This window comes from Ixodes scapularis, unplaced genomic scaffold, assembly GCF_016920785.2.
Source record: "Ixodes scapularis isolate PalLabHiFi unplaced genomic scaffold, ASM1692078v2 PGA_scaffold2__306_contigs__length_199485367, whole genome shotgun sequence".
Lineage (NCBI taxonomy): Eukaryota > Metazoa > Arthropoda > Arachnida > Ixodida > Ixodidae > Ixodes > Ixodes scapularis.
The window spans coordinates 45,517,289-45,537,564 of record NW_024609857.1 but is presented as its reverse complement, the minus strand read 5'-3'; the positions used below and the strand labels follow the sequence as shown (position 1 = coordinate 45,537,564).

Below are 20,276 nucleotides of genomic sequence, written 5' to 3'. Positions count from 1 at the left end.
TTTCTTGCGTCTTTTACTTCTAGAAATAAGAAAACCTAGATAAAAAAATGAAAGACGTTAGGACACTCTGTAACGCCGAAGTAGAGCGCAGCTCTTGAGAAGGAGGACGGGAGGGGTACTGAGGGGAGGGTATACCCCTTCTCCTCCCTTCTCTTCCTCCTCCTCGTCCTCCTCTTCCCCTCCTCTTCGTCCTCCTTCAACTCCTCCTCGCCTAATCCATCAGGCTCCTCCCCTCTTTCCTTCTCATCTCGCCCAGCCCTCTTTTCGTCAAGGGCGCCTCCTGATTTGCCTGCAATACTTCCGAATGAATGACCATATTCTGTATATATACGGCTCTGGGTTGGCCTACAGCTAGCTGCCTTTATCTCCACTGAAATTCTCGAACGTGTTAAAACGCGGAATGGCGGCGTTCCGCGTTTGGTTGTCACATTTGAACGCGTTCGACGGGTGCAGTGGAGACAAAGGCAGCTAGCTTTAGGTCTACCCACTAATCATTCGAACCAGAGCTCGGCGTTCTGACGTCCCCTCGCGCTCTCGCCTCCTTGTCTCCCTCAGTTTCTCGGTGCCTTATTTTCATTATTTCAAGCCATACAGTGAAGGTGCAGTTAATAGATTATGATTCAATTCCCACAGTTAGTTGAAATAAGCTTGTAAATGGGTCTTCGTATGTGGACTTAGAGGCTACTGGAGGACCTCGCAGCACCCATACTTTTAACTGAACTTTTTTTCCGTGCGTGCTCGAGAACAGAACAAATTTGTTTTCATCACACTTCTTTTTAATTTTAGGAGATAAATAGGAAAAAACATCGACGATCGCCTATTGGCTCTAATTCTCACGTTAAGTATATTGAGCGACACTGCTACTGCAAACAAGCAATCTCCGTTTATTTATGGTTGGTATTTTTCAAATGAAAGAGACCATGTGGATACATCTTGTGTGTTAAAATGGGAATATTTGGGTCAATAACTTAAGTGGTATAATTTGACGTCTGTCAAAACGCTTCAAAAGTAAAATGGCAATGTGTGCCAGTGTTCCGTTCGCGCTACCAATGATGCGCAGTACGTCATGCCCCGCAATGAACTCGAACAAATGAAGTCAGTGGACGGCATCGTGTACTAGTGGTGCAAAACTATCGATAGTACTATCGATAGTATCGATAGTCGCGAGAAATCTGAATATCGATAGCAAAGAAAGAACTCTCGATAGTACTATCGATAGTCGAGTATCAAAAGCTATCGATAGTACCATCGATAGCCGAATATCGAAAAACTATCGGTAGTCGACTATCGTAAACCTATTGATGGTACTGTCGACGATATACTATCGATGGTTTTGCGACACTAGTAGTTTGCGTCGCTCCCTCTTCTCTTTTTATCGCTTAATTTTTTCAAATGGGACACCAACTAGCCCAGGCACTTGCCATCCCAACTTTGGTTCAGCTTTCTGTGATGACGAAGACGGGAGTTTGGGCGAGGACAGGAGAAAGGGAGGCGAGCGGCGGTGCGGCAACTGTGTTCGCTCTATAGTCCGTTGCAACTCAAGAAGGTGGGGCGAGGGTAAGACAGGCCGGGGAGAAGGAAGCAGACAAAACGCTGGAGAAGAGATAGGGAAACCTCCTTCTCTCTTTAGCGTTCCGTCTGCTTCCTACTCCCCGGCCCGTCTTACCCTCGCCCTACCTTCTTGAGCTGTAACGGACGCAGTGGTGCAAAACTATCGTTAGCCGCCAGAAATCTGACTATCGATAGTAAAAAACAACTATCGATAGTCGACTATCGACAAGCTATCGATAGTCGACTATCGATAGTTCTGAGACACCGTCGATTGTTTTGGAAAAACATTCGATAGTATCGATAGTCAATGTATCGGTAGTTCTGCATCACTAACGTGCATCCCGAGATTATGCAGCCTCAACGACCACAAACGTGCCTTCCCAAATGGTCACTCTGATTAGGTAATAGAAAAGATGTCAACCCGTTCGGCCACCAAAGTTGCGAGAATGTTGGCGCACGACAACGATCGTCCGTCTCATTGATCGAGCTGATCAAGAAAACACTGACGCCTGGTGTTCCGAGTATATTTCGGGGCGGTTGAAACTCGAAAACTTATTAAAGCTTAGTTGTATACAATTTACGTCTTCGAGCGCAAGTGTTTAATACAATTTCGACGCTTTTTCAGGGAACGATGGAGGCAATTTATGGAATAGGAAATATGATTGGATCAGTCACCGGAGGAGCTCTGATTGACGTGAGTAGATAAGCTATAATGTGAAAATCATTATAGATTATATTGTGCAACCTTTATAAACTCAATGGCTGCTTCGCAAACGCAAGGAATGAATTACCATGGTCACGTTTCTTACTTTGGAATATTTTTAGTGTTCTTATTTACTAATTTTACAATCTCATTGATATAAAGGTGACGACACGATGCTCGGAATGTGCCTTGCCCTGCGCTTCTGTAGTTAACTAAAGTGGCCGACGCCTTAAAAAAGACAGAACGTGGCGATACCCAATCATTTTATTATCTGTAGCTAACCAACTAAATTGTGACATTCACTAAAAAAATGAAAGCCGTTTACAACTCCCTGTAAGGCCGAATTAGAGCGCAGCTCTTGAGGAGGAGTAGGGAAGGGTACTGAGGGGAGGGTATATCCCTCCTCCCTCCTCCTCACGTCCTCATCCTGTCTGCTACTCCTCCCTCCGAGCGGCATCGCCGTCGCCACACGAGGGGCACGTGACCTCACGGGGGTCACGTGACCCCTATGAGGTCACATGACGTCACTGTTGACGTCATCAGTAACGTCATCAGTGACGATGACGATGCGAATGCCGATGACGTCATCAGTGACGATGCCGATGGCGATGCCGTCATCAGTGATGTCACTGATGACGTCATTAGTGGCGATGACGATGACGATGCGGATTCCGATGACGTCACTGATGACGTCATCAGTGACGATGCCAATGACGTCACTGATGACATCATCAGTGACGTCACGCGTCTCATAATGCACCGCGCGGTTACGCCGACGGCGACGGCGACACCGACGCCATTCAAGCCGGAAACGGGCGCCTAAGAGCTGTGCTCTAAAAAAACGAAAAAGATAGAAAAGATAACTCCGAAGCGAAAAACGGTAAAACATGAAGCCATGCCCGCGTGTTTTAAGCTCTCAGTGTCATTCAAGACAGAACAGTCAGTGTGAATTAAGCAGTGTGGATCGCGAGTTCGTCTGCTTCTTTTGCAAGAGGTTGCAGTGCCAACGAACCGTGGGGCTCTGATTGGCTCATATGCAAGAATACTCGGTAGACCTCACTGCTACCTTCCTTAATGCTGCTTGCATTAAAGGACACATGCAAAGGAAAAAAAAAATTTTTAGACAGCTTAGATGGAACAAAGCATGTCATAAAACGGTTTTACAACGAAGAAACAAAATTTTTAGAGCTATATTTACGGCGCTATACGAATTTGTAGTCGGCGCTCGCGGGAGCCGCCGCTGGTCACGTGGTAGGCCCGCGCGCCGCCGCGCTGCGTCGCCGCCGCACGCTGAGCGTTGTGCGAACGCCGCTTCAACGCGTTTCTCCACGCCGCCGTCGCCGCCGCCGCACAAGTTCGTCTGCTTTGGGGCGCCGCCGCGTCGTCTGACCGGCGCACAGGTCTATCACGTCTGCTTGCGCTTTTTCAGGAGTTTCCTTTGGGCTCTAAAAGTTACTTATTCGTCTTGGTTTTTTGTTATACTTCAAACAAAGATGAATAAGTTACTTTTAGAGGCCATAGGAAGCTTCCGAAAGAGCGCAAGCACCACGTGATAAATAAAGACCAGTCACGTGATAAATACAGACCACTTTTCCGCGGTGCCCGCGGGCGCCAACTACAAATTCGTTTTGCGCCGTAAATATAGCTCTAAAAATTTTTTTTCTTCGTTGTAAAATCGTTTTATGGCGTCCTTTTTCCATCTAAGCCGTTTAAAAAAAATGTTTTTTTCCTTTGCATGTGTCCTTTAAGGCAGGCAGCATTAAGAGGTTGCAGTCACATCATACCTTAGGGCTTGGATTGGCTTTTATGCAAAAATAGTCGGCAGACCTCAATGCTACATCAATGTACCTGCCCTACATTTTTAAAACTCACTACACTTTCTAGCGCTATTCAGTACAACGAAATCCATAGCAACTTCGTATTTTTTAAAGTAATTCGATACCTCATATCGTATATATTTTCAAGTATACCAGTGAGATCACAGATATTTGTCATGTGATTGTAGAACCGATTGTTGTAATTTACTCAGTGATTGGCTAACTGGAGATCTACGAAAAGAACGAGACCCACGGAAATTTGTTGAAGTGAACCTGTAACCTGCAATTGGTCGGCCGTTTGTTTCACTTTGGCAGTCGCCACCATTAAACAAACCAAATGTTCGTCGGATGTGGATACTTCGCAGGAACACGACCATGAACAAGCAAAATATAGACTGGTGTAACATAAAAAGTGAAAGCTGCTTACAACTCCCTGTAACGCCGAATTAGAGCGCAGCTCTTGAGGAGGAGGAGAGAAGGGCACTGGGGGGGGGTTAAACTAACCAGGGGGGGTCACGTGACCTTGGGGGGTCACGTAACCTTGGGGGTCACGTGACCCCCAATGCCGATGATGTCATCACTGACGTCACTGATGACGTCATCAGTGCCGATGACGATGCGGGTACCGATGACGTCATTAGTGACGTCACTGATGACTTCACCAGTGATGATGACGATGACGATGCGAATGTCGGTGACGTCATCAGTGACGTCGCTGATGACGTCATCAGTGATGATTACGATGACGATGCGGATGTCGGTAACGTCATCAGTGATGATGACGATGACGATGCGGATGCCGGTGACGTCATCAGTGATGATGACGATGACGATGCGGATGCCGGTGACGTCATCAGTGACGATGACGATGACGATGTGGATGCCGGTGACGACATCAGTGACGTCACTGATGACGTCATCAGTGATGATGACGATGCGGATGCCGGTGACGTCATCAGTGATGATGACGTCATCAGTGATGATGACGATGACGATGTGGATGCCGGTGACGTCATCAGGGACGATGACGTCATTGGGGGTCACGCGACATCGGCGGGGTCACGTGACCTCAGGGGAGTCACGTGACTTCGGGGGGTCGCGTGACCTCGGAGGGGGGGTCACGTGCCCCCACGAGGTCACGTGACCCCGGTGGGGGCTCGCGCGGTGCATTATGGGACATTTCCCATGATGCACCGGGGTCACGTGACCTCGGGGGGGTCACGTGCCCCCACGAGGTCACGTGACCCCGGTGGGGGGCTCGCGCGGTGCATTATGGGACATTTCCCATGATGCACCGCGCGGTTACGCCGACGCCGACGCCGACGCCGACGCCGCTCAAGCCGGAAACGGGCCCCTAAGAGCTGCGCTCTAAAAATACATCGAGCAAATATTGCCGCGCGCGCAGCTGGCCAAGTAGGCAGCGTTAGCGTGGACAAACTATTATCGAGCCTGCCTCCCACGCGAAAAGCCAAGGTTCGATTCCTGGAAGCGACGTGTATTTTGTTCATTCTTGCAATTTCATGTTTTGAAAAATTCGCGAATCCTGTTGCTTGTTCGAGATCCGAATGTTCTACGCGTCGAACTTTCTACACCGATTATTCCAGAAGCCCACGCGTGTACGAAAGGGGTTTCGCGTGGTGAGCCAAAGTCAGTCTCGCCCAAGCTGTAAGATAGACAGGTGGGGAAACGGCCCATAGAAGCCTACCTCAGTGCCGTGATCGGATTGTGTATTCGCCTTCTTGCGGGTACCCCCGATTTGCGGCAGATGGCGCTGCGGCGAGAGGAAAAAAAATCGGAATCGGATTTTCGTGCGAGCACGGCAGTCCTCCATTGAAAATTCACGAGAAACCATCTCCGTCAGTTTAGCCGGTCGCCACCGGTGGCTCAGCCGGTCGCCACCGGTCGCCCACCCGGAGTGAGAGTTCGCGGTGCTCCACATAGATGGCGCCACAGCAAAAGAGAAAACCGAGAGGGACACAATCCGGTCGCTCATTTGGCTCTCGTTTCCCCACCTGTCTATCCTACACCCTGGTCTCGCCCCATTAAACGTTTAGTTTACTTCAGTTTTCGTCGCCTCATCACTTGTCATTCGTGACAATATGAGCAAGATATTTTGCAGTTAAAGAAATCATCTGGGAAGCTACTTAATGTCATAATTGAGTAACACGGACAGGCGGTGTACACCGTAGCGATAAACTCGCAGCCTCCCGCATTCTTTTTCACCAATTGGCTTGTCGGTTTCTGCAGGTAGTTATTTGTCTAAAGAGAGGAGGCCATTCTGCCATATAAGTGTCGCAATCTATGCGGAACGCCAGTTCGTCTGCTTCTCCCTCAGGGGTTGCGGAGACGTCAGAACCACGCCGAGCTGTGATCGGCTCTGATTGGAAGGATAATGGGCAGACCTTAGCGCTAGCTGCCCTGAGGTTCTACCCACTATCCTTCCAGTCAAAGCCAATCGGAGCTTGGCGTTGTGACGTCACCGCAACCCCTGTGCGAGAAGTTCACAAACTTGCGCACCGCATAGTCACGGAAGGCATAGGAAACGCACAGCGTGTCCCGCTATGTTCGAGATTTTGCTCTCGTGATTTTTTCGGGATTTCTATGGGCAAATGCTAAAATATCTTTGGCTGCGAAGCAATAACAAGATGCTCGAGGCACACCATAGACTGAGTTTCCTTAAGCAATCAGCGACTTCACTCTGAAACATCGAATACATCTACTTTCCCGCCAGAGCGGCTGTTAGAACCAATTGCCCCAGAAAGGGGCTTGGCAAATGACGAGGTTGAAGATATATTAGGTCTCCCAAGCGGACCTTCCGACGTGAAACGTGCCGGAAAAATCGGAGCATGCCCATAGAAAGCTTAAGCTTTTACCGTACGTGCACTGATCAGGTCAGTTTTGACGTGTGAAATTTGAGGCCGTAGTTCTTAGCGATGCTATTCACTTGTGGTGCCATCTTCCGTTAGGCACAGCGAGTTAACAACAGAGTGTGACGTCTGCTCGCTGCACCTATCGGGAGATTGCGCCACAAATGAATAGCGTCGCTAACTCGGTCGTCTGCAAACGCGCTCAACCTTAACTTTAGCAATATTTTATACTTTATATTTTTTACGACAAGATATCTACGCTTTGAAATTTCACACGGTAAAAGCGATGTGCGCTGCGCACATACGGGGAAAATGTGAGCCTTCCATGTGCAGGCGCCGATTTTTAAGGCTCGCTTAACAGCGGAAGGTTCGCTTGGGACATCTTATATTTAGTTCTAAAACCAGAAGTCTGCACTCCGACGCTTAGCACTTCCTTCGTAGAGAGCTCCGATTGGCTCTCTCAACTGCTTTGAGGGGAAGTAGATGCGCTGGATGTTTTAGAGTACGACATTGTTTCTAAGGAGTATACATCGTGTAAGTCCGAGTGTCCAACATTTTACACCGGCCGGCATTGCACCTTTCTTTCTTATGAAATGACATTCACAATTATGATCATGTTTTTGCCCCGCAGCTTTGGGCCTTTCCACTGCCGTTTTTTGTGGTGGGTGTGGTTCAAGCTCTGTCTTCACCATTTGTTGCAATCTATGGAATAATTCCCAAAGAACGGCCGCAAGGTAAACATTATAAAAGCGCGATTAAACAAAACAATATTTCCATTGCAATTGCCTTGCGTCTATCGCAACTAAATTTGGGCCAAGCAATATTCCTTTGTGGTAGTGGCTTTGAGACTTAGGATTTTTTAGGATTTTTAGGATTTTTAGGATTTTTGGGATTAGGACATTTAGGATAAAACCAGGGAGATAGAAAGGTCCTTGCGACATGCGGTGCCGCCTCTCAACAGAAGTAAAGCCGACAGTCAATCCAACTCGGGCTACCGCTTCTAAGTCAAGTACTCAAAGTTCCAATAAGTAAAATTAGAGCAATTCCTTCAAGCTTCACGCAGTAAAACTTAACTTTAAGATACACTTTAAATAACAAATATCTACGTACCACGGGAATGCGCTCAGGTTACAGTTTATACAAAACCCCAAGACTGGTGTAAAAATTAGTGTGTAAAAATTACGCGACATTGTTTCTACAGAGTACACATCATATGAGTGCTAGTGTCCAAAAATTTCACACCGGCCGGCATTGCACCTTTCTGTATTCTAAAGTGACATTCACCCTCGTTTCATTTTAAATGTGATTGATCTCTAAGCCACACTAGAACAAAGCAATATTGCTTTCTACTTCAATGCCAGTCCTTGACCCAAATTTGGTTTCGTCTAAAAGGCCAAACATTCACCAGCTTGTTTGCGCCCTAACTTTTTGTCACGTTACTGTTGTTTGATGTTCACGCCAGCCTCTATACATGATATATCTTTTTTAGAATGACAAGATTTATTAAGCATGGGGACTTGGATTATTATTTGTTTAGCTCTAGGGCCACTAGAAAAATGTCAAACTTGATTAAGTGCCATCCTGAGCCCCTTTTGTTCGCTTAGGTTGGATTTGAAGCCGTGTGCAAGTGTGACATTTTCCGCTCTGTTGCGGCCACTACGAATTGTTTAAACAAACATTTTCTCTAACCACTACACCATAATGAGTTCGATCGTATATTTTTCAATTATATTCTGCCTCAAAAGATAAAGATTTCAAAAAGTCGGGAGCTCGTTTAGCCAATTAGGCAACTAAAATCATTTTTAGGCCTAGTTCCAGTAGCCCCGATTGCTTCCAGCTAAGCACCTATGGTGAAATGACCCCACGCATTTTCAAGTCCTCGAAGAAGAAACAAAAAGAACACTTGGCATACACAAGGTCTCCTAATTCACGAGCACAAAGTTTGTTTTTTTAATGAGCATTTTTCGCTTAAATGATGCCAACTATATGTGACCATATGGCTTTGGGAAGATGCCTGCGAACTACGTGCCGCTGGTTTCATTCGCGTTGATCGCACCCTGATTATTCTAAAACTTAGTTCATGAAATTGAGGCACTATGCACACTATTGTAGTATAATGATGACGTGCAAGTTCCACATGCGTGATCGGGGGCCTCCTGTAGTAAGACGACGTGTGTAAGATCCCACACGAGAAAGCTCACATTCTGTGCATTATCGTAGACTGAGATTTTTTTTTTCAACGTTAAATTCTTGGTAAATAAGAAGGACTCGGCAGATCTAATTAATTCGCAAACTCTTTCCTCCCAATGCGGGAAATAGTATGAACAACATTCAACTTATGCCGCAGGTAAATTCAGAGGAGAAATCTTTATTTTTTATATTTTACTTCAGACATGTTAGTTGGCGCAGTTAGCTGTAGCTCCAGGATTGAAAAAAAACAAACAATAACGATGTGTGAAATATTTGGATACGTCTTGCTCGGCCATTTTGGATTAATATTAGCCTGATGCCACAACAACTGCATTGCACGCCAATTTCTAAATGCATACGAGCTTAGGGAGCTGACAGTATTCGTCTAGATTCGGGGTTTCCAAACCCCTGCCCGCGGGCCAAATCTTGACCGCTGAGGTCTTCCAACCGCCCGTGGCTGACGCGGTCCTTCCCATGAACCTGGCCTGCGGCCCGCTTCCATCTAGAGGGCTGGCTGCTAACGGCGCAAAAATAAACGCACGCATAGAAACGGTGCAACGAGTGTTCCTCTCGCCATATTATTCATTTGACATTTATGACCAGCATCACCATTCTGAGTCCCCTTTTTCGTATCTGAGTAACTATGTTTCTTAAAATTCCTTTATGCTCCCTAGTTAAGTTGGGTTTAGGGTGCTGTGTTGTATCTATTCCATATTGTCGACATCCGTTGTCTCCTTCTAATTTATGCTCTGCCATGTGTAAATACGCCAAAGTTCCTATGTGCTTTGACTTATGCCCATGCATTTTCTGAGTCTCAAGTATTGTGTAATGTCATATTTAGCTAAATATAAAGTTTTAAAATGAAGTATAGGTATTTATTCCCCTTAAATATTTTTTTCACTTTTGCTCTATCATGTAATACTGCAATGAAATATTTATCTAGAATTACTTAATAAGTTTTTCAAATTTATATTTACTTACTTATTTTCCCACCCTCGAGATGGCGCAGGTCTCCGATCCGACCATTTAGCCAAAACGTTTGCAGTGCCCTGGTCTTGACGGATGAGCTTCCAGCATGGTTTTTCCATTTAATTTCTAAATAAGAACTAAAACTTACAGACGACTCTGTGTGTTTTCAGATAGTGCACCGAAAGCCCGGATTATGCAAAAAATCGAAGGCGCAAAATTCTGGTTCTTGCTCACTGACCCCGAGTTTTTGGTTTGCGCCATAAGTTTTGCCTTTAACTGGATTCTTATGGGATTCAACCAAACTACCCTGGAACCACATCTTTCGCAGGTAAGTTATTGATAAGAGATGTGGTAATAAATAATTTTAACCGTTTACTGTATGCGCTTAGATTTTAAACGAGCCATCGGTGTTTTTCAAATTGCGTTTCGTAAAATTGCAGAAATTTTACGCATTATTATGTAAAAAATATGCATTTTTATGTAAAAAATTATGCATTTTTTAATGTGTATGAACAAGATTGTGGTAGACTTTTGTTATATTACGCAGACACTTGACAATCCAAATTGTTAAAGTGATTAAATTACAGTCAAATATACACTAGATTTACTAGATTAAATACATTATATCGATTAACTCCATTATATCAAGAGGTGACATATTACATGTGTCACATCTCTATAATAGGGCCGAATCTACCAATCCTTCAGGTGCGGAGGAAGTAGAAGCGGCTTAATATTTTTTATAACATAATAAATAACCTGGTTTTTGTAAATAAGCAACAGTATATCAATGGGAGCACGTCGCGTATAACCGCAACAAGCATGCATGTTCGGTATGCGGAAGAGCGAAAGATTTCCAAGGTCTGTCTTAGGTACTCGTTCTTATTGCAAACAGTGCGAGAATGGAACCATCTCCAAGCATATGTCGTGACCGCTGGAACTCGTGAAGAGCTTAGTTCCCTTATTTCAGAGATATCTGCCAGAAGTACCTAGAGTTGTCATTTCATCGTTGTGTTGTATGTGTTATTGACCTGTGCATTTTAAGCGCGTGTTTTTGTGTTAGATAAATCCACTCCTTTCTTGGTCCTGTGTAGAACCGATAGTATTTCAAATAAATAAACAAAACTATTCAGTGACAGCTTAAAAAGGAAGGGTGGGACGAGCGTCGAGCGCCCCATTATTTTCCTGCAGCCAAAGTGATGGCATCATTAGCTGACGAGAACGCATGATAACAAATCATCAAGAAAAGAATAAGTGGGCCCCCAGTAATTCACTCGTTGGATGGCACGAAAAAAAACTCAACTTTGGATGACGCTATTTCGCGGTTACTGGTGAGCTGCAAGCAGCTGTAGGAGCGTGCGAGTGACACACTCCACAAAAGTGGTCCCAGCAATTCATGGATACGCTACCACAAAGGATGTGCAAGGATATTTGGCCTTATTGGGTTGCAGTAGAAAAGGTGGACACACGCACATACCTCTAAATACCCGTTATTTGCCGCAAAAAAGACCCCGTTTAAATTGTAAATCATTCTGGTACGCCGTTCGTATATTCTTATTGTGTAACAATATACAGTGATAAGAAAAAAAAGCATAAATAAATTTCTTAAAATGTTAAATGTTTTTTTATTATTATGACGGAGTAAGGTTTCAAAAGGGCGTGTCCCCAAACTTTATCTGCATAACATTCAACATTCAGGAATTAACTTTTTTTTTGTCAACGCAGCGGTTCTGAGAGGAAGCAAATGTACTAAACTTTCAGTTTATTTGCTTTGTTAAGCGAAAAGAGCAATTTTTACCCACGATTTTACAAAAATTAAAAAAGAATATGTTTGGATGTGGTTTCGAGTTACAGATTTAATCTATGACTCTCGTTCAATTTGCTCAGACCAAACACCTTATACTTCGTTTCACCCTAAGTCGTTGCGTAGCCCGCGCAAGGCCCCGTTCGTTATCCTTTTTCGCTTTTGATATCATCGACCAGGCTAATCAACCGAATTTCTCGCGCTTTTAATATGTCGATTCGTGTTCGTGTATGTTCTAGTCTAGCCCTTGACTGCGCACCGACGTATTACGAAACGATGTATGGTGCTACGAAAGTAGGACACCCTACTCCATTGCACGTCTCGTATTTTTTATAAATGCCATTTCAAGGTGTTAAAAGGATTCATTTTATATACTCTCCCATGGTACACTCAGAACACCAGTAATCTTTTTTGGTATAATTATTCTTGTCAAAGATAACGGCGAAGCGTTATTATGTTTTAATGCTCAAACGGTTTTAGAGGTAAAAATTCAGGACGGCTTTCTGACACTGGGAGGGCACAGCCATTGGAGGGCGACAACCCTCAATTTTTCATTAAATAAACTAGTTAAGAGATGCCCAACGATGTGCTTTCTCAGTGCATTTAGGAAACGCATACAGGTGACCCACGATAACGTAACCCTAAACTAAAAATCTAATAGAGGTTTTAGGTTTTTTTTAGTAGTCGTAGATAATCAAGTTGAGATATCTGTCGCTCATATGGGTAAACGGCATTGAGATATATTAATGATCTGCCTAAAGTTTCAGTTAAGCAGCACTCATCTTGGTGAAATCTACATGGTGCAATCTGCAGGTTACGTCATTGCGTCTGTGCTTTCTGCTATTTTCTGCAACATGCAGGTAAGTGCCCTCTTCTGTACATTTTTATAAAGTTATGTGTGTATTATGGCCTTCAACATATTTCAATGTTAACCCTACAAAAAATTTAGCGGCTTATGCCATGGTAAAATATTAGTGGTTTCCCTTACTATAATATTTTAAGCACAAAATAAATGTTGCTTCCTTCTGATAGTGTGAAAATCGAGGATGGTATACCGAACAAGGAGTGTTGTTTACCACTTGCCAAGAATTGTAACTGAAACGCCATCAATCATGTTTTGGAGGCTTTCAGCCTCGTTAAGCTTAGTCCTATAGGTGATGGTATATCTAAGGCGAGGTGAGAGCATTTTTAAGGCGCGACAATGTTCAAGTTACCTTTGACGTCGCGCAGATTGGTACGGTTTTTTTTTAATGTTTGGTTAGGTGGCATGGTGATTTCATATCCGAATGAGCTAACTCGAAGGGCAATCTTTTCCTTATGTTTCTCACAGAAGGAACGATCATTTTTGTTCGTTTGCCACGTCATGGCGGTGGTTGCATACTTGATTGTTGGGCCCATTCCGTATATTCCAATTTCACCGTAAGTTACCGTCTTTCCTAAAACTAATAAAATATTTTTTCCACAAACAGAAATCGCAAACGCCTGATTTTAGAGTTTTACGCCAAAATGGAAAAATGAGTTTTCACATGTCGCAATAACTATCTGTAAAGTACGCAAAGATTTAGGGCTGCGCTGAAAGAAAATTAATTTTTATTGAAACAAATAGATCTTAGATTTGTGGATGATGCTGCTTGTCAAAATTAAGCTCTTAAACAATGTTTTATTAATAAAATTATATTCGCAAAAATCAGTGTGCCAACTTTTTAAAAATATTTGTATGTCATAATGCAATATTTGTGAGAGGAGATCATGATAAAAAATATCTCAAAAAAAGAAAGGTTTAATATTCAGATGCTAGATGCTATGCCGGTTACCCGATGACGAAGTATGCATAACGCTCAAAATACCAATAGTTTGACTGGTCGTCTTCGTGCACATCTGCCACTCCTTGTTCCGATATCAAGCAATAAGTTGCGTCGCAAACAAACTAAAAAAAAAAAAGAGAAAACAAAGAATATCATCTTTGTAGAAATGCTTTTTGTCTCTCAAAGGTCGCCAAACCTTCATGGCGCACTTTAGCTCAGAATTACCACTATTTTTGTGTGTTTAATCTAATGCAAAACACTCATGAAAAATAACGCTGAGTTCGTTTTTCCGTATTTATGCTGCACTTTATTCTCAGAAACTCTACGCCGGTATCGGAAAAAGAAAAGACGAAAGTCATATATGCCTGGAAGTATTTCGTACACACATTGCTTCGACGTTCATTTTTTTTCTTGTTAAAACTAAAAAAAAAGCTACGAAAACTACACTGATCTATGTATAAAATCGTTTGCAGAAATGCTCGACAAAATTAGTGAAGACTTGTCGCTCGAAGCGTCAGCGCTGTACAGAAGTATTTTTTGGAGTAAAATGATAACTCTCGCATTGTAGAAACATAAGAATTAAGTGACGACCAAGGATGACATATGGGGTCCAAAGCATGATACATGCGGGTTGTGTTCGTTAAATCATTTTAGGCGTGAACTAGTAAATAAATATTTTGCGGCTTGTTTGTTTTCTATTTTCATGTTTAATTTTTTTTTTTTTACCAAGGAATCTATGGATGGCAGGCTCGGCGCAATTGGGCATTGGAATCGCAACGTCTGCATACTTCGTTTGTTCCAGCTGTCTTCTAAATACTACGGCATTGTGAGTTAAAATATTCTTTCCCACGTTACACGAAAAAAGGGGGAGGGCGTAATTAACCCAATTTCCACAACGTTACACAGGGAAGAAAAGAGTGTGTGTGTGTGTGGGGCGGGAGGAGAGGGGGTGGTGGTAATTGACTGTATAATACGAGAGCGCACGACACTAGAGTGCCGACGGGAAAGCGCTCGAGATGATAGCGCCACGACAGCAAAGCGCGCGACTGTAGAACGCCACTACATGAGAGCGGGTGTCATTAGAGCGTACGTCACAAGAGGGCATGTGCGCGCCTTGGGAATGATCGATAATGGGGTCTTCAGACATATGTTCTTAAGGAGCTGAAAATATGACACCAAAGGAAGTCGTATTTTGAACGTTTGATGTCATTTGACCAGCATGAGTACGCAAATTAAGCTGGGCGAAGTGGCTCACGCGTGTTGAAAGTAGCGGTCTAAAGTCACACCATTTAAGATAAAAAAGCAAAAACAATTAGGTTATCTGTCCTAACTTTATACATTACCGCGCGGCTGTCATGGCTGCCGCTTAAAGAGTTTGTGAAATTGGTGACAATTTTCGATCTTGAGACAATTCTACTTGTCATTTTTGTTCCTCAGAAACAAAAGTTCGATTTGACATATCAAAATGGGTGAAACAAAAATCGGTTTGGAGATGAGCTTTTTTCCGGGAGTAAGCATTTTAGTTCTCTACTGAGAGTAACACTACAGGAGCCTACCGTGCATGCAGCTGTTATATTATTACCATGTTTTGATTCTGGCAAACCTGGGGATAACGTTGTATTGGAAACGCGCTAGAAATCAATCCGTTCGTTATTATGGAGATTGACGATATATAAAGCTGCACTCACATATTGTTCAGTGCAGGCTATTGCGTAGCAGTTAGTTCAATGTATAATCACCCAGTTACTACAGAAGGGGATTTGATACTTGAACGTTCTGCCACGATGAAAGGCACCTTAGTGAATGCAGATATTGTTCGTCACTCTCGTGATGCGCGCTCTCGTATCGTGGCGCTCTCCTGTCGCCAGCTCTCCTGTCGCGCGCTTTGCTATTGTGGCGCTCTCCTGTCGTGCGCTCTAAAGCCCTGGGAAAAGTGGCGTCAATCATTGTTGTGGAAATGCTCGAGACACGTGCCGCGCGCCACTTTTTGGACGAACATAGCGTGTGAAATCTAGCCCAGTGCTGCGCTGTGCCGCCGAAATCTTCCAAAGGGCTGCACGTTGCGCGTGTCTTGTGCATCGACGCTCCTTGCGCTACTTTTGAAGCATAAAGGGGCTTTAGTGCGCTTTCTTGTCGCGCGCTCTGCCGTCGGCGCTCTCGTGCCGTACGCCGTCGTGCGCCATACCCGGGGTAAGTAATTTAATTTAAGCGGCGACTTTCTGAAACAGATCAGGTTTTCGCTTTCTATGTTTTCTTTTAATTTTAATTCAGAGCGTTTCTGAAACGAAATTCTAGCACCCAGTTTACTGCCCAAAGTTTAACCCTATGTTGGGGTAACACCACAAAGACAACGATGTTTATTTGAAAAGACACCAGAACGTTGTTTTAAGAACATATTACCAAATTGCATCTGGTGCATGTTTCCTAAGCTACTGGGAATGTCGTTGCGTCGATCGTCCTAAAAAAGCAGCGTCGCTCCGCGTAAGTACGGCGCCAAGCTCCGAGCGTGCTCAGCCCGTCAAACTTTCAAAGCGGATTTTCCTTCTCTCCCTCGCGTACTTCTGCCACTGGGAAAATTTAAAAGAAAAAAGACAGGGGGTTTGAGACCGAGAGGAAAAGGCCAGTCTAGTCTTGAAACGTAGGTGGCTCGGTACTCGTTTTGTCCAATCTAGTCATCCTAGGGCAAGTGTTTAGGCTGTGATGCGTCAGTGCCACCAAGTGACGGAGCTATACCAACGCCAGCCTCGCCATAGCCTTGCATGTAGAAAAAAAAAAAGTTACGTCACGAGTGCCTCGTAGGCACCGGATCTCCCGAGACGCATCACGTCCTCTGACGGAGGCTCTTCGAGTGCTTACCAAAAGGGGCAGTTAGAAGAAAAAAGTACTGTCATCCGTTCAAACTGCATGTGTGGGATTGTCATTAGCAGATGTTGTTGATATTGTGAAACTTATTTCTGGACATGGAAGGTATATTTGAATTTCTATTTGAGTATTCTTTTATCTAACGAGTTTACGACACTGCATGTTCCAAGGAACATGTTCAAGGTGACCACCTTAAGGATGTTGTTGTTCATATTGCATTTTGTCAGCAACGTGCTTGCAAATTAGAAGGAGCCCTTGATTGTTTTGTAATAAGCTAAACCAAAGTAATGACTAGCAAAGTCTAAATGATGCAGTCTCGCCGGTAAAAAGTCGTTTGCTTCTTTTTACACTGAGACGGCCAGGATAATTAGATAATGAAACCGAGAGCTTAGGCAAAGCTGATTAAAGACCGACTAATACTTGCTACAGTGAGGGCATGTCAGTGAAGCAATTACTCAGGTACTTTGGAGTGAAGGACGAATATTTATAGTCTCAAATGCACACATACCGGGAATGCATCTCAGAGCGCACATTGATTTTACCATAACAAATCGAATGCATTCCAAGCAGCGCATAACGCGAAGTGTTCCTTAGCTTGGTATTTAGAGTAAAAATGTACAAACAAGAGTGCATACGCCACATGTCACAACTCAGATTGAAGAAAAAAAAATATATGAAACTCAAACAATACATTGCCTTTGATATCCTTACAGCCTTAAAAGTGTATATCATCTACAAAATGAAGTCTCCCTTCAGTTATTCCAACTAAGATTGAAATTCATAGATCTACGAGTCCCAACAACGTTTGTCCGCTTTTATGAGCCAGACACTCGGAAATCCGTCAAACCTATTCATTTCATTTCATTTCATTTCATTTTGTTTAATTTATTTACCCGCAGGCCATAGTGCACTACAGAGGGGAGTGAGGAACATTGAGTCGCTATTGAAAGGACATATGGGAAAAAAAACAATAAGTAGCAAGATCACCAAAATCAGGTAAAGGGACTAATTTACGCCTTCTTAAAAAGAACACCGTCAGTCATTAAGGCGATGGAGGCCTGAAGGTGGTTTCATTCAAGGAATGTGCGTGTAATAAAGGAATAGTAGAAAGCATTGCTATTAGTATGAGGGACACGCACCTTATATATATAATCGACTGGCTTTGTAACATAGAAAGGAAGTTCGAAGAACCTATCTAGCAGAGTAGGGTAATGTCATACATTTTGTGAAATAAGCTTAACCGAGTGATATTTTTGCGGACCAATAGGTGTGGGAGTAAAATATTAGTCTTTATCAAGGAAATACTTGACGTTCGATAGTAGTTGAAGCAAGTGACACGTAGCGATTTGTTTCTTGTTCTTTCAAGTGACGCATTTAGTGAAGAGACAGGACCCCAAATGGACAATGCATACTCTAGTTTCGATCGTAATAGTGTTTTATACAGTACAACCTTTACTGATTCTGGTGTCAATCAGAATTTTGTCTTCAAATATACCAGCCTGCGTTTTGAATCGTTAGTAACGTTTCTATGTGAGATTTGGATGTTAGATCCGACGTGATATGGAAACCAAGGTACTTGTGTTCTGAAACCGACAGCAAAACATTTCCTTCAATATAACATTCTGTAGGCACTGTCATACATCGGGATACGCGCAAATATTCATATTTATTTAACATTAGGTGCATGGACCAGGACTCGAGCTAGAAATGCCTCGTAGTCTCTCATAACACCAATGATTTGTCGATGCAGTATTTAGTGTGGACTTAAATTATAATTTGTGTCGTTACAGAAGCCGCGGATGCCCGGACAATCTTCAAACCACTAGCTTCGTGTCGAGCGTTACATTCGGATGTGCAGTACTTTGGTTGGTGAACACTTCTAAATAAATATCATTACGAGAGTTCTATTCTTAAGATTAATAACCGAAATTTTATATGTGCTGCATTTTTTCACCTAGTGCTTGCATTACGGCGCCAACTGCCGGCTACGTTTCGGGGACTTATGGATACAGAACAGCCAGCATGGTCCTTTTCGGAGTACTTTTTGCCTGGGTAAGGAGAATCCCCGCCTGCCTTTTTAGATTGTGCAGAGACTGTTAGCAAACATACACATTTAGGCCTTCATAGAAGCTTCATGAGTGTGCGAATAAAGGCAGATTATTCTATACTTATCTCTTTATATATTTTACCTTTGTTGCACATCATCCTTTTCATGTTTACTTGTTTAGAATAGCTCATAAGAGCCACAAGGTTAATAGATCTAAAATAAACCTATAGTGCTGATACGTATGAATTCTGAAATCGTTTCACTGCTATTATTAGCCCAATTTATTCGTTTTTTCCAGTTTGACTGATACTGTAGGATTATGTTATATACCAACCTATCTTTCGGGTACTATGTTTATTTACGTAGGAGTGTAATTTTAAAAAAAAGTCATCACGCATTAATATACAGAGTAGAAGACATCTAGAGTAAAGTACTTATGCAAGTCCAACGCAACAAATGCATGAATGGTAATCAAAATGATAGCAAACAATTTATAGCTAAAAACTTGTATTCTCATAGAGACTAATTAATGCCAGAGACATGTGTCTTTTATCTATCGTCAAATTTTCTCACGTATGGCATGGGTTCATAAGAACAATGTTGCTTATTAATATAGCCTCCTTGCCATACCGTCTACAGCCATATTTATTTTTGTCTTTTTATATGGACTGTCTTACGCTTTACGTTGTTTTCTGTTCCAGACACCAGTCCTCTTGATCTTGTGGCTACGACCAAGTTTGTTGCGAGGATCAAAAAGATTCCGGTATCCCTCGCAAGAAAACTACATGTAATGATTGCATAAGCTATACCCGTAAAAGTTTCTTTTCTGCTAACCGATCTTTCTGGGTCAGCAAAAAGTTCATTCAAATTCTAAAGAAACAACTTTACCGGCTTTTGATCTTTAAAATTTATGCCAGATTGGAAAAGCCTGCTGCAAGAACTATCCGATGTTGGTCTAGGCGCTGTTGCAACTCTTCGTCCCAATCCCCTCTTTTAGAATATAAAACTAAATAAATATAATATTTATATTTATCTATATACAGTGCGGTCTGCACAGGGCTTACGAGAAACCGCAGGTGACTGACTGCCTAGTAAAAACAATTATTTGTAGGGCACGCACCTGGCAACCTTGAGATACCTGTTCGACGAGCTGTCGGACTGCTAAAGCCAATTTTGAGATCTATAGAAATGCACGCACCGGCTGAAACACTTTGGTAGAATACATGACGAACAAGAAACAACAAAAGAAACACTTCCATTGAAGGCCGACGGGAAACCATGAATAAAAGAACTCTCCCTAATTTCGTTGTCTCTATTCGAGAAAGAGGAAGACCCTCATACTTTCAGCTGGATGGAGCTCAAAAACACGCTCCTGTGGAGGAGATTGAGAGAAGAGAGCGACACAGGTAATTGGAGAGAAGGAACCTGGGAAGCGGTTTTCTTTCCAGCAGGAGACGATTCCGTAGGTCCGCCTCTAATACTGTATTTGCCATAATTTATTTATACCATAGGTGGTGTTCCGGGTATTTGCTCTTGTCCGGTTATTCACTTTTGTTTCTTCCTCAATATGTTCTTCCTCTTTGCCCGTTACGCTCGCCTCTCCCCAATAGGGTGCACGTGCAGGACAGGGCGAGCCTATTATTAAAAATAGCTAAAAAAAA

At 43.2% G+C, this 20,276-nt stretch overlaps 1 protein-coding gene across 3 annotated transcripts in view; it reads left to right on the top strand.

Annotated features, from left to right (window-relative positions):
* Positions 1–19,916, top strand: part of LOC8042059 (MFS-type transporter SLC18B1) — a 44,832-nt gene extending 24,916 nt beyond the window's left edge. For all 3 annotated transcript variants that reach the window (XM_029972645.4, XM_042291254.1, XM_042291253.1), the window contains 9 exons: positions 2,177–2,245; positions 7,570–7,672; positions 10,268–10,425; positions 12,663–12,761; positions 13,232–13,320; positions 14,437–14,532; positions 18,359–18,433; positions 18,527–18,620; positions 19,317–19,916. In XM_029972645.4, the coding sequence (XP_029828505.3) occupies positions 2,177–2,245; positions 7,570–7,672; positions 10,268–10,425; positions 12,663–12,761; positions 13,232–13,320; positions 14,437–14,532; positions 18,359–18,433; positions 18,527–18,620; positions 19,317–19,406 (873 nt within the window). In that variant the 3' untranslated portion in view covers positions 19,407–19,916. The remainder of the gene's footprint in view (positions 1–2,176; positions 2,246–7,569; positions 7,673–10,267; positions 10,426–12,662; positions 12,762–13,231; positions 13,321–14,436; positions 14,533–18,358; positions 18,434–18,526; positions 18,621–19,316) is intronic.
* Positions 19,917–20,276: the final 360 nt, after the last annotated feature.